This window comes from Urocampus carinirostris, chromosome 19 (assembly GCF_059441175.1).
Source record: "Urocampus carinirostris isolate Australia breed hairy pipefish chromosome 19, RoL_Ucar_1.0, whole genome shotgun sequence".
In the NCBI taxonomy this organism is placed as follows: domain Eukaryota; kingdom Metazoa; phylum Chordata; class Actinopteri; order Syngnathiformes; family Syngnathidae; genus Urocampus; species Urocampus carinirostris.
In genome coordinates this window covers 14564385-14590345 of record NC_142367.1, presented here as the reverse complement: position 1 = coordinate 14590345, position 25961 = coordinate 14564385, and the positions used below count along the sequence as shown (strand labels likewise).

The window sequence follows — 25961 nt, the reverse complement described above, 5'->3', positions numbered from 1 at the left end:
AATCAATTTTGGTCACAATTGTAGGTGTATTCAAAAGAAAACAGTCTGACCACTTACAGACCACTGTTTCATACTATTTATATTTTGAATGCGCACTGATAGATGTCAAGCCCCAGTGGCCTAATGGATAAGGCACTGGCCTCCTAAGCCAGGGATTGTGGGTTCGAGTCCCATCTGGGGTGTACTCATTTTGCGCTCTTCTCAATGCTATTGGCAAAATCCTATATTCTTTCAGAAAGTTTTACTTTTAGCAGCTGTGCAAAGGATTATTTACGTCAAAAACTGCCGAGGGACGAGAACAAGAAAAGCATTTATGGATCTGCACAATTTCAAACTGTGCATCATTTTACAAGCTTTGGCTGCATCAGTGCACACTTGCCGTGAGTATTCATATTCAAATCAAAACAGCTCTTTTTGTTTTACTTCTGAAATAATGTATTTTTGTGTGTGTGTATTAAATATCCTGATTTCCACATCCGATGTTGATTATTGATACAAAACCTGGAATACGTTGTAAATGTAATTTTCATTGTGCAAGGAATTAATTTCCTTTTAACAATTTCACATCCAAGACATTGCTTTAATATGCGTTCCATAATGTGAGTTATTCAATCTCAACCCTGTGACCCCGGATCGTCCCCCTTTTATGACAGAGTTCTCTGAGGCCACCGTGTACTGGGATGCTGCCCAGAAAGGGGTCACCCTGAAGGAAGGGGTGAAGGAGACGCAGGGTGGTGCCTACGGTTCTTTCAATGATAGCCTCCACCTCACCGGATGGAGCATCTTAGAGGTCTTCTCCGGTTACGGGGATGTCCGGCACTCAGACGAAACCATATTCTTTTTGGCTGGCTACTTGGAAGGCTACCTCACTGCTAGGTCAGCAGAATCTTATTTTGCCCATTATTTAATATTTATATCTTTATCTTCAGGCAGTGGGCAGGGGACTATATCATTTTTATTTTTTCAATTATATTTATAAGTTGTTTTTGTTTCTCATTGCAGACAGATATTTATTCATTACTCCAACGTGTATCCCCAGCTAATAAAGGATGAGAAGGTTCTAAGTCCCTTGAAAGGATTCTTAAGGTAAAATGTCCATACTTATCTTGTCATGAACCGGAACAGGAGGAGAACCCAAATGCGTGACGTTTCTCACACAAGCTTTAATTTTACGGGAAATGGGGCAGTCATGCACGTTAACCCAAACGCCAATGATTCGGCGATCGTTGGGCGGAAGACGTAAGGCAGCAGTCTGGCGTGGAATGACAGGAAGCCAGAGGCCGACGAGATCGATACCAATTGCCCGAGCAGATATCGGACAGATGGGGTGATACCTGACAGGACGGGACAGACCAGATTGATATCAAAACTGGATATCGAAATTAAACAGGACAAACTAGACAGGAACAAAAATGGGGATAGATATTAAACAGGACAAAATAGACGGGAACTATGCCGGACAGGAAACACAGGCCGGGAACCGGACAGAGTCAGAACCCACGTCTTGCAGGGCAGAAGTTCGTTGACGGACTGACAAAGGGTGAGTGAGAGCACTGAGCTTAAATAAAAGGGAAGTCAATCTGTCAACGAGCCGCAGCTGGTGCCACACGGGCGGGGCCAATTGGGCGCCATGGCAACCGTGACATATCTAGCATTTGATTGATTTAGATCAGGGGTTAGAAAATATAAGTTAACGATTATTTAGTTCCTTTTTTTTGCAGAAAATGCAAGAAAGTTGGCCAAAAAGTGGACTGTTATTTTCAAAAATAAAATATATTGCAAGGATCGGACTAAAATCCACAAAATTAAAATAATATTTTTAGTGAAAATCAACAATGGTGAAATATTTTCAGAAAACATTTAAGAAATGATACTCACATATGTGAGCTGACTAATAATAAATATTTCTTTAAAAAAATGCAAAGTTTACCTAGTAATGAAATCTCTTTTTTCAATTACACAAAATATCAAAAATCTTCTATCACCAAAGACAATATTAAAAGTGGCAAATTTGTACTGCAGAGAAGCTAAGACTTTGAAGAAACCGAATCCCGTATCTTAAATATTTATTTACAATTTAAAAAAAAATGTTTTTGAATAATTATTCCGTTTTTTGTGGAATTCCTTGAAAGGCCATCGTATCCTCTAATTCACAGCAAACAGGACCAGTGGGCCAGAGAGCAAGTGAAAGTGAGGCAGAACACTGACCCCTTGTGGAGACACTTGGGACTGATCCTAGCGCAACTTGATGGCCTCGTTGCTGGAGCTGCTGAGTGGGCAAAAGTCAACCACGAAGATGTGTGTAATGTGTTTTTTAAAGCATAATTATTACCTCATCATCACACTCTCGCTCTCCTCCCTTCCCAGCCTCTTTCCGGATTCGCTGTTCAGTTTCTGAACTGTGTCGGCGACCTCTTGGACCTCGTCCCTGCGCTAATGCCTCGGCCAGATTCGGCCACTTTCAGGATGCCAGGAATGGGCCACTGCACAGCTCTTGTAAAGGTCAGGCCATAATTGTGAGGTCAGGATAAATTTGTTGGATCCTTATGCAGTTTTTTTGCATTCAATGCCATTGAAAGTTTTACTTACTGAATATTCCGGGCACAGATAAGTCAGAGACGATGGTTGTATTGTAGAAAGTTCCAAAATGTGAAGACGAAATTAGCTTACGATCATTGTCATTGTGTATCATATTCAAAGAAGTTAGGTGTGTAGACTTAACAATGGTGCACAAAGCCACTTCTGGCTACAAAACACAACTGAAGTTACATCGTTACGATTAAATAACTGATGTTATACATCTGTGGTCCGTAACCGCCGGGCTGCGGACCGGTACCGGGCTCCAGGTCATTTAGTACCGAACCGTGCAGAAAGAAAAAAGTTGCCTTCTCTTTTGCTTATACTGTACTTATTCGTTAATAATCAACATTATTTTCAATCCAAAACGAACTACTGTTTGGGTGAGCTTTATACTTACTGATTTACAGTCTTGTGTAATATTGCTGACCACATTTGCAAAACATTCAATGCAACAAAAATCCAATCCGGATTGCAGCGGTGAGAGCACGGAATTATAAACATTATACCACCAGGTGACATGGGAAAAAGCTCTAAATTTGATCTTATCACCACGGTGTTGAATACATCTGGCTATCATTCAAATTGTTTACTGACAACATAAACTATGAACAATACCAGAACGTAATTTATAATGTATTTATTTCATGTTTTTCAAAGTCCAATTTCTCATCAGATACACGCAAGAGTTTTTCTTCTCGCATTGTTTTTTTTTTAAAATGTTTGTTTATTTATATCTTTCAGGACGATATCGTGACAATAGATACCATGATGAGATTAAACTGTCAGGACCAGAACGGACACAGGACCCAATTGCGTTACATTTGCCACAAGTTTTATTAAAGGAAAGAGGAAGGGCTGCGCCCACGATCCGGTGTTCGCTAGGCGCGGGAAGCAAGTCGCTCTTGTACTCGGATTGTGATCCGAACACGGAAGTGGATCTTCCGTGGCGAGCGATGGCGGTGGAAAAACAGGTCAATAGCCGGGACATGAGAGCAAAAAATGGTCGGGATCATAAACTGGTCATAATCCGGAACGGGAGAGCAGACGCGGTTGGGATCAAAAACGTGTCGCAACTCGGGACGGGAGAGCAGACGTAGTCAGGATCAAATACAGTCGTAGCCAGAGATAGACGGGAGCAAAAATGGGAAAGGTGGGAGTCAGGGTCGAAAAAGGCTTGCCTAGTATACACTGAGGTTCGCAGACAGACTGACAACAGGTGATTGACAGGACTGAGTTCAAATAGTGACAGGAAACCAATCAGAACCCGCGGAAGTTGGCGCCAAATGAGCGGGCACAGCTGAGTCACATCAGTAATCATGACATAAACCTAATGCTTCTTTCTATGTCATCCACATCCCTGGTGGTCTAGTGGTTACACAGTGGATTTAGGCTTATTATCATTATTATTAGTAGTAGTAGTAGTAATAGTATTCTTGTTGTTTTTATCAGTAATTATAAATGAGCCGGGCCGCGAGAATATTGTCAGACATTAGACCAGTCCTTGGTACAGAAAAGGTTGGGGACCCCTGTTATATATGCCTCAAATAATAAAGAAGTTATAAATGAAGAACTTATACAATTATGACTGAATATAAGCAGTGACATATTTCAATATTACAACAACAGCTATGGACATCAACAATGTTGTATTTCAACTAAACCACAAAACGGACCCACTCGCCCTGTTTTTACATTTCTTAGGTGACACCAGGTTTTGAGAATCTTCTGTTGGGCCACTCCAGCTGGTACGATTACGCAGCCACCATGCGCATCTATAAACACTTGGACCTCAGAGTGTCTCATGAAGCCACTAGAAAAATGTCCTTCAGCAGCTATCCGGGTACACGACCGCATCCGATCTCAGCCACAATGTCAAGTGTTTTTTCTCCCCCCGTCGCAGTCAGATCAAAGCGGGCCAAGGCATTTCATTAGCCAAGATTTGTTCCAGCGCAGGTCAAGAAAAATCCTCTTACAAGCTCTGTTGCTATTCGAATACAACTTGTGCTATTTTAAGAGTGGGAGGGATGCGACTTCACTGTGTTACAATAAGGAGGTTTTCTTATTTACTTAAGACGACTTCAACTCTTAAATGCATATCTTTATATCTTAAGAAAATATTGTGTGATAAATGGCTCAATATCAATATTTACAGGTATCAATTATACACTAGACCTCTGACATTAATCCCTTGCGACGTGTGGATCGTAAATTAAAATTGCCGTATATGGGGCATAGAAAATTGTGGTAATGCCCCCAGCTATCCCAGATAAATTAATCAAGGTAGTGTATTGTAAGTTACACTCATGTGTAATATTTGTGTACATTCCAAAAACGTCCCGCGATAGTCAAAACCTATGAAGTAGAAACCTTTATTTATCTATTTATTTGTCTATTTATTTATTTATTATTCAAGGAAAAACCCCAAACTACAGACCATTGTATTTCTGTGACAAATAAGTGTTTTTTTTCTTTTTCTTCTTCTTTAAAATGAGTCTGTATGGATTATGGACCTGATGCACTTTACATGATACTTTGCCACAATCTTGTGGACGTTATGGAAAACTGCATCTACTTTTCGGTTGGTCCTAGTGAAACCATATATTTTTCCATCAATAAATGTTTTGGGGAAAAGCGCAAGCGAGGCACTAGGGAGCGCCAAAGACCTGCATGTAGCTCCTAAACAAGTTTAGCGGGTGGAGAGGTCTGAGTTTGTTGGCGATAGAAAGCGTCTTCCTCTGTTTAGCCAATTAGAATGCAGAACACAATACTGTACATGGTTGCCAAAGCGCTGTAAGTAAACCGCAATACAGCAAATGATCACTGTATATTAGGCATGTCAAAAGTCTGGCCCGGGGGCAGCTATGGCTCGTGATAAAATGTTTACTGGCATGTGGCCTCTGTCATAGAAGTAATAATATGTTGCCTACCTGTATCTATAACCGCAGTATAAAATACATTTGTACAAAAAAAAAAGATCACCATTTCACAAGATAATGACAGTTACACAATGGCTGCCTTGCCTTTCTGTGAGAATGTTGGCCAATCCCATTTCTGAAATGGCAACTGTAAATGAAAAAAGAAGGTTGACTGTGAGGGCCACCTCTTCTAGAACAAGGGGAATTTTGAGTAATTTTTCACCAAAATCAGAAACAGCTGCGTATGCCTAATTTGCCAAGAGACTGTGGCTGTTTTTGAAGAATATAATAGCAAGAGGAGACAAAACAAAAAGCCAACTGGAAATGACCGCTGTGAAAACGTGAAGCCACTGGAAGCTGTTTTAATGGCACTGCAGCACTTTTTAACAACACCCTTCGAGTCAAATAAAAATGCCACAAAGGCGAGATACGAAGTAACGACGCTTATCTCCAAGCACTGCAAACCTTTCATACACGGTGTTCAAAGAATGCCAGCTTGAATCGTCAGCCCTCACACGTTTTCAGCTTACCAAATCTGTCCTGTTTTCTGAAAAATGTGGACACCCTTCTGTATATGATTAAATCAAATTATAAATGCATATACATGTAAAGGAAAATTTAGATTTAATTTACCTTTGGTGTGAAGTGACTTGAGCTGGTACAGTGGAGTTATAGGATGGATGCAAAAGGGAGAGGAAATGGTGGATTCAAATTAAAATTGATCTTAAAACTTCCACTTTCAAGGATTGTTATGCCCTCAGTAGGGTTCCTCTCTTTAACCACTTTTTTATTTTTAATAATAACCTGGAACTTTGCTTGGTCATGGCTAAGCAACTTAGCGATTTGTGTGCTTAGTTTCAATGGTTTTCATGTTATATCATCTCTCTTTAGCAACACTGCTAGCCATGGTACCCAAAGTGAATAGATAAAGTACAAAAAAAAACAGTATTGTATCCAGAATGGCAAAATCTTTACAAAGTGAGAAAAAGGCCTTGTGGGAGGTAATTCAACCAATAGCATATCAGCATGATGCAGTGATGCAAAACAATAATCAATCAGCTTTTTATATGACGTTGACCTTTAGCAGACAGGCATCTTAGCTACATCAATCTGAGCCTATTTAAGCCCCTGTCTTAATAATGATAACGTCATAATAACATCTCAATAAGATAGTAATGACATAACTGTTATTATTTCAAAAACGCATATAAAACCTCCACCTTTTTTTCCTACTCTTACAGGATTTCTCTCTTCTCTGGATGACTTTTACTTGCTGGGTAGCGGCCTGCTTGTGACTCAAACCACCATCGGCGTTTACAACGCCTCCTTGTTTTCTCAGCTCAGCCCTCACAGCCTAGCAGCCTGGCAGAGGGTCCGCCTGGCCAACAGCATGGCACATGGCGGCGAGGAGTGGGCGAGGATATTCTCAAAATATAACTCGGGTAGGAACCGAAGTGAAGCCTTCATTTGCTTTACAGGATATTTAAGAGGGATCATTTTTGTCCACCTGCATAACAGGTACGTATAACAGCCAGTACATGGTTGTAGACCTGAGTAAGTTCTCACCTGGACGTAGTATCAGAACTGGAGCACTGACTGTGGTGGAGCAGATCCCCGGGACGGTCATCTACTCAGACCAGACTCAAGCTTTACGAGGAGGTGACACGCAAACATTTCCATATTTGGTCCGATAATTGTCCACCCAGATAAAATAAAAAACAATTGGGGCTGAAAATGTAGGGATCCACTACTTGGTCCAACTTTCTTGGTTGTTATGTACTGTATAAAAGACTGAATATTTTGGGTGGTTTTTAGGGTTGCTTGGAACAACTTGACCCATTTTTTGGGGCTCAATCTTTTGTGAAAAACAACCTATTCTGAGAGGCTTTTAATTAGTATGTTGCAGTTTTTGGGGCTCATTCATCAAATCATCCGTACTATTTATTGCAGGTTGTTTTTAACAAGAAAAGCCAATTTATGGGGGACAACAAAATTGCCCACCACCCACTTTTTAGGGCTTGGTATCTGTGTTTTAAAGAGCATTTTTGGGTTGTAAATTAAGTTACTGGGACTCGTGTTTAATGTTGTTGTGTACATTCTAAAAGCACTTGGGTCCAAAATGGGACCAACCCAATTTGACTCGTTTTACACAAACAGACCCAATTGTTTGGGTTTTTCTTAACAGGATGACCCAGACTATTTCGTATGAAATGAACCCGTTTACTTTTAAAGAAATTATGTTTTTTGCTGAATTCTCCTGTTGAAAAAAATCTAAAACATTGCACAATGTTTGCGTGTTTCTGAAAAACAACAGAGGAACATTGGGCAAAATGAAATCAACCATTGGGTTGATCCATTTTTTACCTGAACATGGGTTAGTTATAACCCAACTATTTTTAGTGTGTACAATAAAGCAGTTTTCCAGTTTTTAACAAAATTGTTATTTTTTATTACTTACTCTTTTGTCATTTTACACAAACTGAGTTTAATTTAGAATTTTTAATTTTGTTTTTATATTAGACAGATCACACGAGTTAGGGTTAGTTTATAAAAAAAATATGTATCTATATATATTTGTACTACATAAACAAATTGTTGGCTTTGTTTAAAAACAATGCATTTTGGGGAGCCCTGTGTTTTTAAAGTGACCCAGGAAGTTGGTGTTATGATCCGGTGGCTGACCAATATGCAGGGAAGCAGGAAATGAGGCCCAAAAGATGTTCAATAACAAAAACCAAATATCAGGTCACAAACCAATGGAATGTCCAAATAGGAAGTGATATATAACAACCAAACCTGACCAGAACAATGGCAATGACAAGCTAGGGCTGGTTAGAGTTAGGTGGGCGTGATTTGTCGCAGGTGTGCGCAATTGTGCCACTCCACCCGGGTTGGCACCTCCTCTGAGGGAATGTGGCATGCCAGATCCGGACAGTTAGGTTGAAATAACCCAAGTAATTTTGGTCAACCTTCGACACAAATTATCTTTGACCAGACTATTCTCGAAAACAATTTTGTGGAGCTTGTTACTACCCACCTGTGTTGGCAGTTAATCCGGATAACATTTGTTTCATTCTTCAAGGGTACTGGCCCTCTTACAATATTCCATTCCATGTTGACATTTACAACCTGAGTGGGTACGATGTGATGTGGAGGAGATACGGTGAAGACTTTTCCTATGACCTGTGTCCAAGAGCCAAAATCCTCCGCAGGGATCAGGCTAAGGTGTTTGACCTTAAGTCTCTCAAGCACGTCATGAGATACAACAGTAAGTGGAATAATGATACAAAATATTTTGAAAAAGGAGGGTTTGCAACTGACTGAGCACCTACTAACTAACTTTTTTTTTAAAAACAGTTTTATTCGTAATGATACTGGTAACTGATACAATCCTGCTTCTAGAAACTGGTACTGATAACTGATAAAATATTTTAACTGCATGCTATATCTAAAAAATATAATAAAAGCACTCACAAATTATTTTTGGGGTATATTTACTTTTGTTTACAATTATAATAACATTATAAAGCATTGCTAAAAATGTCTAAAGAAAGTAGTGTTTTGACACTAGAGATTGGAGTTGCTCCCCTCAGGCAAATGTTGAACAGCTTGTGCAAGATGCCCCAATGCACCCCCTGTACCCCCTGGGCCATCTTCAGGAGGACAGTGCTCTATTCCAGTGATTTTCTACCACTGTGTCGCGACACACTAGTGTGCCGTGAGAAATCGTCGTTGTGCCGTGAGAAATTATCCAATGTCACTTTTTAAAATTCAAAATTTTATAATACATTTATGAATCATTTTCTGCGAATATTATGTCATTGTCAAGTGTCTGTACTGTAAAAACCGGGGGTATTATAAATTATATTGTAATTAAACATACTGTTCAGTGTCATTTTATAACATTTTTGGTTAGTGGTTTGCCGCAAAATTTTTCCAATGTAAAAAAAAAACGTGCCCTGGCTCAAAAAAGGTTAAAAACACTGCTCTATTCAATTGTTGGGTTATCCATCCATCCATTATCTGCACGGCTTTTCCTCAGTAGGATCGCGAGGGTGCTGGAGCCCATCCCTGCTATCTTCGGGCAGTGGGCAGGGGACACCCTGAACTGGTTGCCAGCCAGTCGCAGGGCACACAGGGATAGACAATTCGCTCGCTCATTCACACCTAGGGACAATTTGGACCGACCAATTGACCTAACGTGCATGTTTTTGGAACATGGGAGGAAACCGGAGTGCCCAGAGGGAAACCCATGCAAGTACGGGGAGAACATGCAAACTCCACTCAGGAGGTTCGATCTCATGACCTCAGAACTGTGCCGCACATGCGCTAACCACTGCGACACCGTGCTGCCCCTGTTGGGTTATTTTAATGTTAAATGTTTAACTTTGTAGCAATGTAGAATAGATTTACGATCACCTTACGGATAGCCATTTTAAATATAGAAATAATGGTAAGCCATTTTCATATATGCACTAAAGCCGTTTTCTGTGACTCATTTCTGCCCAGAATATTCTATAAAAAACCTTCAAAGGAAGCGCTCATACTTTTTCAGCCATCATATTGATAATCTAAATTATTTTGGCAGGAAACAAAGACGATTAAAAACACTCCCTCTTACTTCTCCGTTATTTCTTTTGGTGTAAAAAAGTCTGTAACAAATTGTGTGGCTGGCGTGTTTCAGACTATAAAAGAGATCCTTATGCCAAGGGCCACCCATGTAAAACCATATGTTGCCGTAACGACCTGCGGCCAAGGAGACCACGCCCCTCTGGTTGTTATGACACCAAGGTAAATAGATGTCATATTTTTTATCCTCACTCAAAATGCTTGACAATTTTCTTATTTCCAACTTCCTGCCTCACAGGTGACTGACTACCAGATGGCTCTCCAGCTGGCCGCAGAGGCAATAAACGGACCCACCACGCAGGGGGGGCTGCCACCATTCTCCTGGCACTCATTTAACATCAGTACCCACGAGGGTCTTCCTCTCACATACAATTTTTCCTTTGTCACCATGAAACGTGCTCTCCAGCGGCCGTAAATGCACCCTACTGTCTAATATTTAAATCATTTTATGTTTTATCTGTGTTAATGTTTAGAGGAGAGGGTGTTATCCTTTTTCTCCGGCATCACCCGCAAATGTTAACGTTTAACTCCAGGGAAACCACAAGTTTGATTTAGGTAAATTAACGTAACTCATTGCCTACGCCAGCGGATAAAACAAATCTAAACTAAGATTAAGGACTCTGATAAAAGTTTAAAAAGTGTAGACACACAAATATGTACTTTATGTTCTTGGAGTTCCCATAAGACAGCTAATTGTTTTTTTTTCCCCTGTGTTTGTCGGCACAATAAAGTGAAACACTGATCCATTCAGGATTTGAATTTGTTTTTGCCTTTGTTTGCATTGTGTCATTGTTTCATCTACATGCTCCATTTTCACTTCCTGCTAAGGTTGCACAAAATACTGAACATGGAATACCCGGTTGAGCAACATACTAAAGGAGCATTGAGTTTAAGCATTGAAGGGATGACATCTATTCACACAATATATCATATAACAATCAATGTGACCGTGTGTATGTGTTTATTAATTACTGTTTAAATACATAAAATCTGAATAATTGATGATTTTTATTTATGACTGTTTTTCTTAACTGATAAGGCCAATGTTTATTACTAATGCTAGTAATATCAAACTGTTGTTTCTTTACCCTATCACATTGTAATTTTGTCCTCAGAAGATGCTAGCACTTAATGATGCAACATTCTTCTCATTCAGCGGTTGCTTGATCACAGCAAAAAATTCCAATCTCTACAAAAGACACATTCAATTAAAAGAAATCCCCTTTGTGCTATGCTGCATGGCTTTTAATCACAATTTTGAATCGTGGTGATGGTATTAAAAGGTGAACAATATCTCTAGTGAAAGTCCAAATGTAAAATATTAAGTATGTCAAGTATTGTGGTCAAAGAATGACTAAATAAATAAATAAATACATACATAAATAAGGCATGGAAAATTTAATCCCCAAAAATATGAACAAAAAAAGAGCCTCCATCTCCTAGGATATAGACATGATTGCAGCCTTTAGGCAGCTCATTCTTGTTGTGTGTGCAAGTACATGCATTTCTTAGACCCACTTGAATAAACTCTCCTTTTCTTTCATTTTTTGGGGGGTTTGGGTTGGTGATTGAACTAAACCTAAAGGCGTCTTGTTACCTTCACTATTTTCATGCTATACTTACAAAAATAAATTAATTGGGGTGACAAGCATGACGTCACTCTCTAGCACTCCACATGAACCGAATGTGTTCTGCCCTTAACAGCTTTGATAAAAGTAAGATAAAAGCAGATAGGCGCAATGGAACAAAAAACATAAGGGCTCTTTGAAATCAGTTGGGCATTACATACTTAATGAAAAAAAATATTTTCCCTTCAAGTTTTTAAGGACATCTCAAACAATGCACCCGACCTTTAAAAAACAAAATGAACAAAATGATTATTACTAATTGACAATGACAAAAATAAATACTATATGTGAATATTTTCAACCTCAACTAAACCTGTAATATTTTTATTTGTTTATTTAATGCTGCAGACGCAGTTAGCAAACTGTCCACAAGGCAAACAGAAAAGAAAACTACCAGAACCAGAGTGCACCCTGTCCAGAATATATAAACATACTCACTAACACCACGTTTGCCCCTATAAAAATGACTAGGGATTTCTGAAGAACATCCACCTTTTCAGATTTTAACAATTAAAATATCTTAGATAGACAATAATAGACTATAATTTTTGTCTATGGCTGCTTTATGTGGAAGTGAGTCTTTTGGTGTGAACAAACCGCTTCAATGATCGCAATAGATTTCCTTTTCGGTAAAAGTTTGCCACTTCCGGTTATAGACAAGCACGTTTTTTTCTATATATGATCTGGAGACGGAAAAATAGAGTGTGCGATAAAATGTACTTCTTTTGAAGGTCAAAAGGTTGGCATGTATGTATACATATTTTGAACCTGAATAAAACCTGTCATTGTTTATGTATTTACTCATTATATATTTATCTATTTCATGCCGCAGATGCTGTTAAAAACGTCTGCAAGTAAAACAGAAAATAAGTCAAACATGCATAGAAAACATGAAAGGTGTTTGATGTGTCCTTAAAAATATTGAAGGTAAAATATTTTCTCTATTAAGTATGTGGTAACAAATGCCAAATACTGTTGAAAGATCCTTTATAGTTTTCTTTCCACTGGGCCTACCTTTAATCTTACTTTTAGCAACGCTGTTTTGGACACGCAAGACATTAGATAGAAGGAAATGGGGGAAGAGGGTAGGGAGGTTGGAGAGAGACTTTATGCCTGTCATTGCAATCTTTGCTACTGTAGCATGAAAATGTTGAGAATAAGAACAGGCCTGTTACAAATACAGTTCAAAAGCCAACCCAACCCCCCTCCCTCAAAATATGAACAAAGAAGAGTTTATTTGAGTGTTTCTAAGAAATGCACGCACAGTTCTTCCATCGCAACTTGAATAAGCTGACTGAGGCTGTGTTCGTGTCTGTGAGCCAACAGATGGCAGCAGAGAGTAAAAAAATTAAATTCTGTACAGGACATTTAACATTTTGGTTGGTTGGTTGGTTGGTTGGATTGGATCTCTTAACCACTTGGGTCATAGAGGCACCATTTCCTGTCGTGTGCCTTGGGCAAGTACAGCCTGGTGGCGCCCATCCCTCTCCAGGCCTAAAACAAAATTTACTTACTTACTATATATATATATATCTCTCATCTCATCTCATCTCATCTCATTAGCTGCACCGCTTATCCTCAGTAGGGTCGCGGGTGCTGGAGCCCATCCCAGCAATCATCGGGCAGTGGGCAAGGGACACCCTGAACTGGTTTCCAGCCAATCGCAGGGCACACGGGGACCAGACAACTCACTCGCTCATTCACACCTAGGGACAATTTGGACCGGCCAATTCACCTGAAATGCATGTTTTTGGAATGTGGGAGGAAACCGGATTGCCCGGAGAAAACCCACGCAAGCACGGGGAGAACATACAAATTTCAATAAAACAAAAATTATTATTACACGCGTTACATATATTTTATATATATATATAATATAGGATTTTTGAGTTTTCTTAAGCTGTAAGCCAAATTCAGCAATATTAAAATAATAAAAGGCTTGAAATAGTTCAGTTGATGTGTAATGAATCCAGAATGTATGACATTTTTGTTTTTTTAATTGCATTACAGAAAATAAAGAACTTTATCACAATATTCTAATTTTCTGAGACAGTCCTGTATATATATATATACGGTGGCACAGTGGTTAGCGCATATGCGGCACAGTTCTGAGGTTATGAGATCGAACCTTCTGTGTGGAGTTTGCATGTTCTCTTAATGCTTGCGTGGGTTTCCTCCGGGCACTCCGGTTTCCTCCCACATTCCAAAAACATGCATGTCAGCTTAATTGGCCGGTCCAAATTGTCCCTAAGTGTGAATGAGCAAGTGAGTTGTCTGTCCCTGTGTGCCCTGCGACTGGCTGGCAACCAGTTCAAGGTGTCCCCTGCCCACTGCCCGAAGATAGCTGGGATGGGTTTTCAGCACCCCTGCGACCCTACTGAGGATAAGCGGTGCAGATAATGGATGGATATATATATATATATTTTTTTTTTATGCCATTGACGCTGTGAGAAAATTGTCCACATGGCAAACGGAAAAGAAAACTACTAACACCACAATGCACCGCGTTCTCCCAGGCCACGCCCAGTAATGCTCTGGGTCGGTGGAAACAGATAGAAAACGTCAAGGCGCAAACTCTTGGAGCTTTACTCAGGGGGAGAAGCGAGCGCCCTTTTCCAAATGGCCACCACGGCGGACGACGAGTGGGACTCTGCGTCGCACGGCTGCCCCCACCACAACCAGAACAACAACAATAATAACAACAACAAAGATAACGAAGCCGGGGAGACCACTGCTACCCCTCCAGCCGGCGCGACCGAACCCGGAGGGAAGACATCGCACGCGGTCGCTAACGGTTCGGTCATTAACCCCGGCGGAGGAAATAATGGCAAGTGGGTTCGTCTTAACGTCGGCGGCACCGTGTTCCTGACCACCAGACAAACGTTACTAAAAGAACAAACTTCGTTCCTGTACCGGCTCTGCCAACAGCAAGACCTGCACTCGGACACGGTGAGCCCGAACGGGACGACTTGGTCCTACTTGAACCTACGTCAGGTTCTTAAAAAGTACACGGTCCTTATTTTTGTGACGCATGCAAATACTGCAGGCTGTATACATTTTTTTCATAAGGGCCACCACGTGCATTCAGTTTCTCATATTCTAATAACGTAGATTAAGTTTCTCATATTATCCTAATAAAGTCGATTAGGTTTCTCATGTCCTTGTAACCTTGATTAAGTTTCTCATATTATCCTAATAACGACAATTTACCCATTTACGTTGTATTTGTATTCATTACGAATGTTAGAGACCACGTTTCTCAATTCCGATACTTATAACCCTAACCTGTACCTAGAGAAGCCTACAATAAATGAATGGATTTGAGATGCATACCTGCCAATTTCAGGCAATTACATACCTGTCAACCTCCACGGCTCCATGCCTGTACAAACTGTCGTATTTTCCCGTACGAAATACAAAATGATCGTACACCATATTTTTGTTTTCGGAATGATGCATGATGGGAAATCCCCAGGCGGCAGACGCATGCACACAGTAGCATCAAACTGTTCGCTTCGTTTGCAATTAAAAAACGATACAGAGATGGAGGCTTCCGCGGCGAACTCCTTTGACTTGATTGAGTTGCCGTTTCGTGATAGTCGGTGTATACCGGATGGTACCCATCATTGACAAATTTGCTTTTTTTTCCCGTGCAGATTTCCTTGTACGTCGTACTCGTCTTCAAATGCATTAAAAACGTACTTTGTACGGCAAAACCGTACAGGTTTACAGGTATGCAATTACTCCCCTTAGTATCGATATCAATTCCCCCTATTATGCGATACTAAACCTTACAAACACAACGCGGCACCTATTTACCCACATCAAGACAGACTGTGTAGAATAACAAATATAATTTGTGTAGCCTAAACAAGTTTATTTTGTTTACCAAATAATATGTTTGAGCAAAGTAACATTTTTTAATGTACAATATTAGCAATTTACGATGTTGCTGTTGTCTGCCACCAATGAGATGAAATGGGCAAGACGAGATCGATCTAACTAAAAACAAGTTTTATATGTTTTTTGTCGAGAAAAAAAGGTGGGTTTTTTTCGTCCCGTACAAAAATTGTCATAAGACGTACACAATTTGAAATGATAAAAAAAAAACTATAAAATAAGTTGACAGGCTATGGCATTGTCTCCGTTGTCATTGATATCATCTTATTGTACATTGCTTACAAGATAAATAGACGTGGCACTCCTGGATAAACATGTGGGAAAAAAAACTTTTAAAGGGAAAATAAATAATATCTGGATTAGGAATATTCACAATATAGTTCTTATGGACTCGTTGTAATTGCATCAGAAAGCAACGTTGTGCAAAATTAAGAAACCCCCTAATTGCTCATTCAATACGTGGACTCAGCAATTAGGGAAAAAACACTGGACCGTGTGTACAGTAAGATCAAACATCTAGTTCTGTCCCTCACCCCCCTCCGAAGGAAAACAAAGCCTATGCAACAAGGACAGTACAAACATCTTCTTTGTTCCTTTTTCTCTTTGTTTTCCTTATCCTCACTGTAAAATGTGGACCTGGAGTGCCACGTCCAATTTCGTTGTCACAATATATCCCATGTTGTAACAATGACAATAAAGGTATATTCTATTCTAAAAAATATGAATGGATAATTTTCTATATATAGGCAAGATTCTTTTTAACTGGCTTGTGTGCTTGTTTAGGGTGGTGATGGTTAGTCTTTGTTTTAAGGAATCCTTAGCATTCCCCAGAAGACGGCATGTCAAAGAGGTCGTGGCTGTGATGAGTGCAGTCCTTGATCATGTTGTTGGCTGTGCTGCGGTAGCAAGAGTCAAGTCATGTTTACTTGTATAGCCCTTAATCACAAAGAGTCTCAAAGGGCCCCACAGATCAAAAACTATTGCAAACTATTATTACAGACTATTATGACACCATCCCCTCATCTAAAACCTCCATGAGGGCAAATAATACACATATTGTCAACATAAAGCGAACAATGTCCTCCAGACTGGACAGAGAATAGGCGATGATTTTCTGGGATGTGTTGTTGACTTCTGAACCAGTGAATTATATTTGAGTCTTATCTTGTATCTTAGCGAACCCATGTGTGTGGGTGTTATTTTTTTTGCTAACAAATTATTAAGGCCAAACTGTTAAACAAATATGACATTTTTTTTTTGTGTAAACATTTTTGGCTTAAAACCAAGGATTTGGCTTCATGTACCAGTCAATACACTTACATTTTGTGCTTATTTTGTAACACATGTTTTGCCAAATTACAGTACTTGCATTTGTTAGTCATGGTTTGTTTTAAAATATAGGAATTCAAATGAAACCATATTTTATTGATCCAATTAATTAGTTGATTAATCAACAGATTGTTAAACCAATCCTTTATTGCATCTGTAGTAAAATTGTGAAATTAATGCTCATACAGCTGGCCAGTGTTTAAATAGTAATGAGTGAATATGCAAAATGAACCAGTGTTTCCATCTTAACATTTGATATGCTACAAGTCAAGTCATGTTTATTTGTATAGCCCTTAATCACAAAGAGTTTCAAAGAGTCTACAATGTATAGTGAAGTTTGTGTATGTGTCTCAGACTCGGCATCCTTCCACAGTGCGAGTGTAGCCGGAGTCAGATTGCGAAACACGTGCATCGGCTTCTGCAGGGGGGTTGCGCAGTGACATTAGCTTTACAGCAGCATCCAATGTGGAGTGAGAGAGTGTCATTCTTATCTCACATAAAAAAAAAACAAGTAGGATGGATTTTCTTTTTACCTCACAACTATGTATCACACAGGATTCTATCAACACAGTGCAAAGGCATGGTAGACTGCATGAAGGGTCTATTTGATGTTTTTGAGGGAATCATTAATGTTATCAATTTCTTTATTATATTTGTTGCACTGTAGGGATATTTTTCAGCTTTTGGTTGCTTCTTGTAAATTCCCCAACCCCCCCCCCCCCCCCCCTTCAAATTTACAGCTACTAATCCGTCAGTGTGTGAGTGGTGTTTACCATGACGTGTGTAATTTTTTTTTTCCCTGATGGGCGGAAAAAATAAGCCAGCTAGTAAAAGTATGCTGTTTATTTTTTGGTGTGAGCAACACAGCCAGCATACATTTGCGTTTTTTAGCTGAGGGCCCACTATTTGTGTCGTGAAAATTACGAGGCACTAACGTTAATCCAAGCAATGCAGTTCAGTCTCATTTAGTATGAGCTTGAATATCCCAGAATGAGTACCGCGGAGCATATTAAATCTCGCCAAATGAGCAGATGTGCTTTCATGCAACTGGAGTAAATAGCAAAAAATTCTATTTAGGCGCGCCTCAATTTGTCCTCAACTGCACCGCAGGCAGGATTGTGGTAGCATTTTCCATGTGACCTTCGGCGATGACTTAACAGGAGCTCCTCTCGCATTGCCAGAGGACACAAAGGATGGCTCTCATTCCCATTTTATCTCCTTTTTTTCCTATCTTTGTCATCGTCGCCCTGAGCATGGGTAACTCACCTATTTATCCCTTTTTGTCCCAGACCTCTAATTATGTTCTCAAATGCAGCAGTCCTAGACTATAAAGAAAAGTAGAGCTATGTGTCTTCATCAATTGGATGTAATCTTTCAAGTCAAGTCACATTTATTTGTATAGCCCTTATCACAAGATTTTTCAAAGGACTGCACAGGTTACAATTACACCATCCCCCGATCCTAATTTGAATATACTGTTGTCATAAATATCAGAGGCACACTTTAGTAGCAGATTTTGTACCAGATTGCACTTTTTGGGATACCGAAAATTCAGACACATCGTTTCCATGCAAAGTGGTATTCGACTGAGGTGGACGTTGTCCAATGAATGTAGAGCTGCAATCCAGTTGCCAGCTTGCCCCGAGGGGAAACATAGTTTGATAGCATAATCAGTATGTTGCAATCAAATTCTTCTCTTAGTCACTTAAATAATAACAGCAGATGTGGGGAAATCAATGCGAGATTGTGTGTTTGTAATTATTTTGTATTCAGCTCCTTAATCCCTATAAAAGATTAGCAAGCAACATTTTTCCTCATAAACTTGAATGGCCGCTAGTCTGGCGTGTTCCAAAAAAACTGCTTCGCATATCAAGTAAAAAGAGCTAATTTAGAATGATTCCACCCTCCAGACCACTCTGCAAACAGAGAGGTTTTTTAATTACTCATCACGTCAAAGTTTATGCATGCTTGACAACTTGCTTACTCAATTGTTTGTCATTGGCTTGTATTTTTGTCATGAATAGAAATTGTTGTGTTTCCATCATACGGATCAGAAACATTCATTTCTGCCATACCTAAATGCTTCCCCTCTGCTCGGTAAAATAAATTATCTTTCCATTATCCGTGTTAATGGTCCACGTTCGCATAACACATGCCGAGTAAACAGATGGCACTGTACCTCTGCACTTGCCAGTTTAGCAGCATTTTTCAAATGTCAACAGAAAAACAATGGATAATGGAAATTACCAATCCAGACTGATGCAGTTGTGAAAGTCAATTACTGCAGAATAGTGCCTGAACTTGGCCACAACAATACTTACTTGTTGATAATCCACTGTGAGTGCAATGTTGCATTCATGGTAGTTTTACAATGTTGATAAATTCCGTTTTCTTGCATTATGGGAAAAACAATTACTCATTCTTATGTTTTTTGGGAGGAATTGTTTGAAGTGTCATGATCAACTGATTATGATTGACTCCTGATTAATCAGTTCGACACTACTGCAAAATAGCTTTTCTATAGAGCTTTTTAGCTCAGTTTCTGGAGACAAGCTTCTTATTGTCCCTACTGGAGTGTCCTCTGTCTGCTACCCCTCTCTGTTCTTTCTCTGTTTTTAGCACGCACGGTCCAACGCCCTGAGTCTGTTTTAATGCAATTACGGATATTAGGACACCCTGCCGCCCCATCAACAATTTGTGTACTGTTAATACCGAGCAAGTTGAACCTTTCTTGCTCCAAGCCAATTATAAGATGAAGTTAACGTCCATCATGATAACTGGATGATATGATATGACATGATCATGGTATAAAAGGGTTGAAGGATCGCAGATTATAACTACATAATCCTCTTTACAAAGATTGTGGTTGTGCAGTGTTTGATGCTGGAGATTTTTGAAACGAGTCATGCCGGTGCACATCTCTACCTTTTGTTGGAATTGACTGGGAGTGGATTCCACTGCAAGTCTGAATTCGTTTTATCTTTGTTTGTACCTACGCGAAGTCTTTCTTGAGAATGATAGTCTGAGTAGAACCAACGGACTTATTATCTGTTTCGGAAAAATATAACACACAAGGGAACCGATGTTTACCTAAAGAGATATTGGTTGTATTCAATGCATGAATAGTGCTCTGACTGGTGGGTGAATTTGGGCTTGTTTTAATGTAAATATGTTTATATGGTTTAGGAAAGCAAGAAGGCTTTGAGTTGGTTGGTCTTTGGATTGTGAATTTAACCTCTGCAGGGAGTCATAATCTTGTCCGAACTAATGTTTTTTACAGGGAGTTTTACAGGTGAAAAACATACAGTGTATTAATAAATTGGAACTAAACTAAAAGGTGAAGTATACCTTTGCACTACCTGTTATTTTAAAGAAAATTCTGTAAGATCCTTCCCAGATTGGCGAGTCTCATCCAGTCATCCTCCACCGCTTTTCCGTTCTAAACACGCTGTGGATTTCTCTACAGACGCACGTTCTAAAAGGCACTAATGTGATTACGGCTGTCCTCACCCTCCATCACCTTCAAATTACAAATTTATTTTGTCACTTATAAGTCCTTACTGTCCTTCTAAACCATATTTCTATTTATCCTCATATTTTCTCACCTCATCTATATTTGATTGACAAGCTATTGCAGAATATTTTATGAAGAGGGGGGCACAGAAATGTTTACTGCAATGCTAATTTTCTTGTCTTCTTTTGTAACAGGATGAGACCGGAGCCTATGTGATTGACAGAGACCCCACCTATTTCGGACCCATCCTCAATTATTTGAGACACGGCAAACTTGTGTACAACAAGGAACTCGCTGAAGAAGGTCTCCCTACTTTAATTCTTGAAAGCTTCGGCTAGTTTATATTTTCAGTTCAAGTGGGCTGCACAGTAACTTCCTAATTGACTTTATTATATAATTTTAAAGACATTTAATTATTAACTACAACTCATCAGTAAGGTCTAATAAATAGTCAAAACAAAAATATACATCCCACCACTAAGTAATGATTTTAATATTAACCATGCCCGACCGACATGAAATGACGGCAATTTGTTTCCAACTACCTCACTTGTTTGTCCATTTTTCCCAGGTGTGCTTGAGGAGGCCGAATTCTACAACATCACCCCTCTTATCAAACTCATCAAAGAGCGGATCATAGAAAGGGACTCCAAGTCTACGCAGGTAAAGGCCTAATTGATGTTTTTTTATTATAGCTTTTTGGATAAACTAAAATACTGTACATATGTTGTACTCTGTATTTAGTATGCTATTTATAATGGATAACATTTGTCTAGTATTGTATTAATTTGTCTCATTGCGGTGCATCTGGAAGACCTTTAAAACTAGAGTGAGCCGCGGCCCGTTTTTCTCATTTCTCTTCAAGCTGGTTGCACTCACACTTATGTAATCCCTGATTCACCGCGCCTGCCAGTGTACTCCCACTTTCCCTGCGTTGTATTTCGCTGCACTTAACCGTACATGCCTGGGGTAACTCGTGGCACGTGCATATAAAATTTTTAAAACGCTTTTTTTTTCTGACAATTCAATCTGTTTCTCTTTGTGTTCATTTTGGTTTCACGTGGCAGAAATGAAGTAGTGATTTTCTTTGTGCTGCCCTCCCAGCAGGTTCCCCCTAAGCACGTCTATCGAGTGTTGCAGTGCCAGGAGGAGGAGCTGACCCAGATGGTGTCCACGATGTCCGACGGCTGGAAGTTTGAGCAGGTCAGCGTGCGTGCCTGCAGAAAGCCCCGCACTGGACTACTTTGGACTGTGGGTTGGACTCACGCTACTGCTGACCCTTCAACTTTGAGACCCCCCTTTTCCCAAGGCCCTGACCTGATTCCTAGCTGCTGCACTTGTATCTGCTCAACCATGGGCTGAACTTAGCCTCTGTTTATTGATTACGTGGAAGCGTCAGGCCTAATGCAGATGAAAAAAAGAAAACGCAACTCATTAGATTGACTATATCTACAAACCACAAAAAGCCTTATAGGGGTGGTATTATTCATTTCTGGGGTTGTAATGCAAAATTGGGGAGATCGAGCCATGCCGTATATTTTAAGACAAAATTCCACAAAATCGCCAAACCCGCTCTCCAGACAAAACTTAATTCTTCACCACATTTTATTTCACTGTGTGATGTTTAAAGATTTCATAAAATCTATGAAATAATAATAAGGCCAGAGCCTGTGTCTCATATCAATGTAAATATACCACTTAAAATTTGTCCCCCTTCCGCAGTTATTAGAGTGTTGAGGCTCATTTTGACTGGCGTTTTTGTCCTAAAAAGTGTTTTTAAGACTAGTTGCAAGAGAAGTAATTTTGTAAAATATTAGTAAATTCCAACGTACTTACTTTCGGTGCAGAAAGCGCTGGGCGAGGGGAGAAATGGAGTGCACATGCTATGTCTATAGATCTGCCCATTCTTACTGCTCATCCAGTCAAATTGCTCTGGGTGCTTTTCTGGGGTTTTGGAGTGTTTATATTTTGTTTAGTGCATTTTCATCATGAAGGGTCTCAACTGTGAACATACATTGTTCAATGCGCTTCCACATAAAAGATTATTTTGCGATGTACAGCCAAAAAATGATCTTTGTGACACCTTGACTGTTAGATTTAGGTGAGACTGTGCCCATATATATATTCTGGACAGGACCATTTTCATATTGACAGTAGAAGTCCCAGGAACTTTCTTACCCCTCCAGAATGACCATTTATTTAAAATTAACAACTCAACAGCCCATCTTGTCACCATTGTTCGGTTAATCCGGCATGGTAGGGTTGTTCCATTGGAATGTTGTTGTGCACATGACCCCTGTTCAATAATTCACTCGACTAAGAAGTGAAGATATCAAATTTAGTGCTTCAAAACAGGGACTTAACATATTATTTTGTCTTCATTCTGATAAGAAACAATACTATAAAAATACTACTACAGCAATACTATGATACAAAAGTACTATTACAGAAATATTACAACAGAAATACTACAAAAATTCAAATACATTAATAGTAAAAAATTATCAAAGAAATACTAAAAAGATCGGGCTGTGCGGTCTTTATGCCCGGTGCTAGAGTTTGGTCCGCATTGTCGGCAGTAAATCGGATTCGTTTCCAGTGGGAGTTGCACTCGGCCAGGGCTGCCCTTTGCCACTGATAACTTCCATGGACAGAATTTCTAGACACAGCCTTGGTTGGGAAGTGGTCCGGTTTGGGGGCCTCTGCATTGGATCTCTGCTTATTGCAGATGATGTGGTGCTGTTGTCACTCAAGCCAAGGTCTTCAGCTGTTACTGGAGTGATTCGCGGCCGGGATCAAAGTCAGCACCTCCAAGACCATGGTACTCAACCGGAAAAGGAATTGAATTTCCTCTGCAGGGGGGCTGGGCTCTCCCTTTAGAGATAAGGTGAGAAGCCCAGTCAACGGGAGAGACTCTGTGTAGAGCCGCTGCTCCTTCGCATTGAGAGGAGGCAGTTGAGGTGGTCCGGGCATCTGATAAGAATGCCTCCTGGACTCCTCCCTCGGGAGGTGTTCCGGGCATGATCCACCGGCAGTAGACCAAGGGATGACCCAGGACAAGCTGGAGAGACTACATCTCTAGGCTGACCTGGGTACGTCTCGGGATCCCGCTTGATGAGCTGGATTAAGTAGCTGAAGAGAGTTTAGGTCTGTGCTTCCCTGCTGAGGCTGTTGCCCCCGTGACCCAACCCCAGATAATCAGAAGAAAATGGAAGGATATTACAAAGATATTTTCATGGAAATATTTTTAAATAGTTCTGCAGAAATACTACAAAGATACCACTACAGTGATGCTATTATACAAAAATACTGATATATAAATATTACAACCAAAATACTGCTAAAGAAATATAACAAAAAAAATACTACAAGAGCACAACTACAGTAATACGACAAAAATACTATCAAAAACATGGTGGAAATACAAAAAAAATACTGCTAAATGAAAGTAGAGCTATGCTATAAAAATTCTACGGAAATACTACAAAATCAGACTGCTGAAATACTTCAAATATATACAACTAGAGTAATACAATAAAAATATCTGTTTGTTACGCCCCAACAAAACATTCTTCACATTAGCATGAAAGGGGTCATTGCTGAGTTGTATTATTTACACTAGAGTTTGCCTCATTTTCAGATCAATGGTGAAACTAAATCAGTCCTTTGGGCATTCTATGTGGTAAAGCCAAATGGCTCGGCTGTGGGACTTCTAGTGTTAGGTGTCTTCCAGGCTTGGCACTTGCAAAAATCTCCTTTGAATGTAACAAAGCAGGTAATAATTGCGCATGTTCAATTTTATCTTTGAGCCAGATGTACTCATGAAAACAGCCATTTGTGGCTTGTGAGCCATATATTGCTGACACTGCACTATACCAAATATTTAAATATGTTACCTCGGCAAAAGATGCATACTTTTTAGCTTGATATAAATTACAGCGCAATTAGTGCATTTTTATAATGGTGGTAGTATGATCAGTAGATTTCTATGTTGACTTTTAACAATCAAGAGAGGCAGTTTGAGTTCACTTGACGTTAGTGGCATTAACACACAAGATTCCATCCCCTGCACGTCAGGCTGGCAATCTCTTTTAGGGCTTTTCTATCTTGCTTTTCCTCCTCCCACTGTACAGCTTTGCTTTGCACACCATGTTTGTGGATGGGTAATTGTGTGGGCACCATGAAAGGGACAATTTCTTGTTTGGTCCACTGCTGAGTGTGCAACAAGCAGCTGTGTGCTCCCTGACCCAGCATGCATGAAACCCAGAGACTCTCCTTGTCCTAACCCACGTTTTCCTTAATGGATGAGCTTGGCTTTAAGCTGATGGGACCTCCTCTTTCTGTCTAGATGGTGAACATCGGATCGTCTTACAGCTACGGGACTGAGGATCAGGCAGAGTTTCTTTGTGTTGTTTCTAAGGAGCTTCACACGCCTGGTTCTGGTCTGGGCACGGAGCAAAGCCACAAAACTAAGGTGAAATACGAAACAAAGTACGCATAGGAACGTATTACACGTGTATATTGTAGTTAAATTTCTACAAATGCAGTGTGAGATTTGCTGCTGCTTTAGTTTTTCTTGTTTTTAATTCTTTTCTATTGTAAATAACATATAATATAACATCATAAATTATTTCAGATAAACATTTAATGGACAAACGCTAATAAACAACAACATACCTTTAAATGGGGGAATAAAAAGAAAATGTTACCTATCATAAACATGACATAATGCTTATAGTGTCCATGTGGGTTTCTTTACTTTAGTTATACATGTTTATTCTTTATGTGCATCCGTGCTCTAACTCCCCCGCTGGAAAACCTTCAAATGTCACTCACTGACAAATGTCATCACCTCCATCTTGCACACACACATCCTTTCAAGTACTTCTGGCTTCACAGTCCTCATGTGGATATATAGCATAAATATATATCTGCCTTCTCACTGACACTCATTAGCATTCATTTTTTCATCCATTTTCTGTTCATTTGTCACCCTCTTTCCTTTGTCCTTGCTGCTGACCGCAGCCGACGGAGACGCAGGAGGAGGAAGCTGCGAAGGAGGAGGAGGAAGCAGAGGGAGGGCGAGAAACTACACCGAATGAGTGGCTTAGAGAATGAGAGACTCAGGCTCCTTTGTTCCAAAGCGAGTCAGGGAAAGGGTGAGGAACGATGTTAGTGAGTGCTTTGGACACAATCCAGAGTGTGTGACTATGTAATGTCAGTTCAGGGTGCTTCATGCCACGGCATTTGGTCCAGGAAAACGTGCTGGTTGACGCAATGAGCAGTATTATGCAGGGAAATATGCAACTGGGAAAAGACTGGGCTTATGTTATAAACATGGCATATCGGTTGCAAAATCTTCGTAAATAGAACACATTTGCCCTTAGCTAATGCTAAATGTTGGTATGGGATCTGTATTATTTTATTGACCAAAATCCCATTTCTTTGAAGTTTTTGTAACTATTT

The 25961-nt window shown here is 39.8% G+C and overlaps 2 protein-coding genes, 1 long non-coding RNA gene and 1 other non-coding gene across 9 annotated transcripts in view; 3 read left to right on the top strand and 1 right to left on the bottom strand.

The window, feature by feature from the left end:
- The first annotated feature begins 109 nt into the window (after window positions 1-109).
- trnar-ccu (transfer RNA arginine (anticodon CCU)) lies at window positions 110-182 on the top strand. The gene has a single exon. It is a non-coding gene; the product is annotated as a tRNA-Arg (tRNA).
- A 28-nt stretch (window positions 183-210) lies between these two features.
- Window positions 211-10870, top strand: plbd1b (phospholipase B domain containing 1b). Its single transcript, XM_088323172.1, has 11 exons — window positions 211-380; window positions 654-876; window positions 1003-1086; window positions 2157-2298; window positions 2368-2502; window positions 4282-4420; window positions 6737-6937; window positions 7014-7154; window positions 8578-8763; window positions 10180-10286; window positions 10363-10870. Exons 1-11 carry the CDS (start codon window positions 314-316, stop codon window positions 10537-10539), a joined length of 1602 nt encoding a protein of 533 aa, XP_088179298.1. The 5' UTR covers window positions 211-313; the 3' UTR covers window positions 10540-10870.
- LOC148347439 (uncharacterized) lies at window positions 2207-8690 on the bottom strand. Its single transcript, XR_015848101.1, has 3 exons — window positions 8533-8690; window positions 2333-2493; window positions 2207-2266 (listed from the first exon to the last, which is right to left on the bottom strand). It is a non-coding gene; the product is annotated as an uncharacterized LOC148347439 (long non-coding RNA).
- A 3414-nt stretch (window positions 10871-14284) lies between the features above and the next one.
- The window catches only part of kctd17 (potassium channel tetramerization domain containing 17), a 13959-nt gene continuing 2282 nt past the window's right edge, over window positions 14285-25961 (top strand). Inside the window, exons 1-6 of one of the 6 annotated variants that reach the window (XM_088324140.1) lie at window positions 14285-14701; window positions 20690-20798; window positions 21067-21158; window positions 21603-21698; window positions 24844-24969; window positions 25521-25654. In XM_088324140.1, the coding sequence (XP_088180266.1) occupies window positions 14372-14701; window positions 20690-20798; window positions 21067-21158; window positions 21603-21698; window positions 24844-24969; window positions 25521-25613 (846 nt within the window). In that variant the 5' untranslated portion in view covers window positions 14285-14371 and the 3' untranslated portion in view covers window positions 25614-25654. Of the gene's footprint in view, window positions 14702-20689; window positions 20799-21066; window positions 21159-21599; window positions 21747-24843; window positions 24970-25520; window positions 25655-25961 lie in introns of all 6 variants that reach the window. The other 5 variants (XM_088324138.1, XM_088324139.1, XM_088324137.1 and 2 more) reach the window with 5 other exon arrangements.

What these genes read in the sequence shown, in the direction of transcription:
- plbd1b (XM_088323172.1), top strand. Translation starts at nt 314, where the DNA reads ATGGATCTGCACAATTTCAAACTGTGCATCATTTTACAAGCTTTGGCT. An exon ending in CCCTTGAAAGGATTCTTAAG is followed by an intron (nt 1,087 to 2,156) that starts GTAAAATGTCCA and finishes TCTAATTCACAG; the next exon opens with CAAACAGGACCAGTGGGCCA. An exon ending in CAAAAGTCAACCACGAAGAT is followed by an intron (nt 2,299 to 2,367) that starts GTGTGTAATGTG and finishes CTCCCTTCCCAG; the next exon opens with CCTCTTTCCGGATTCGCTGT.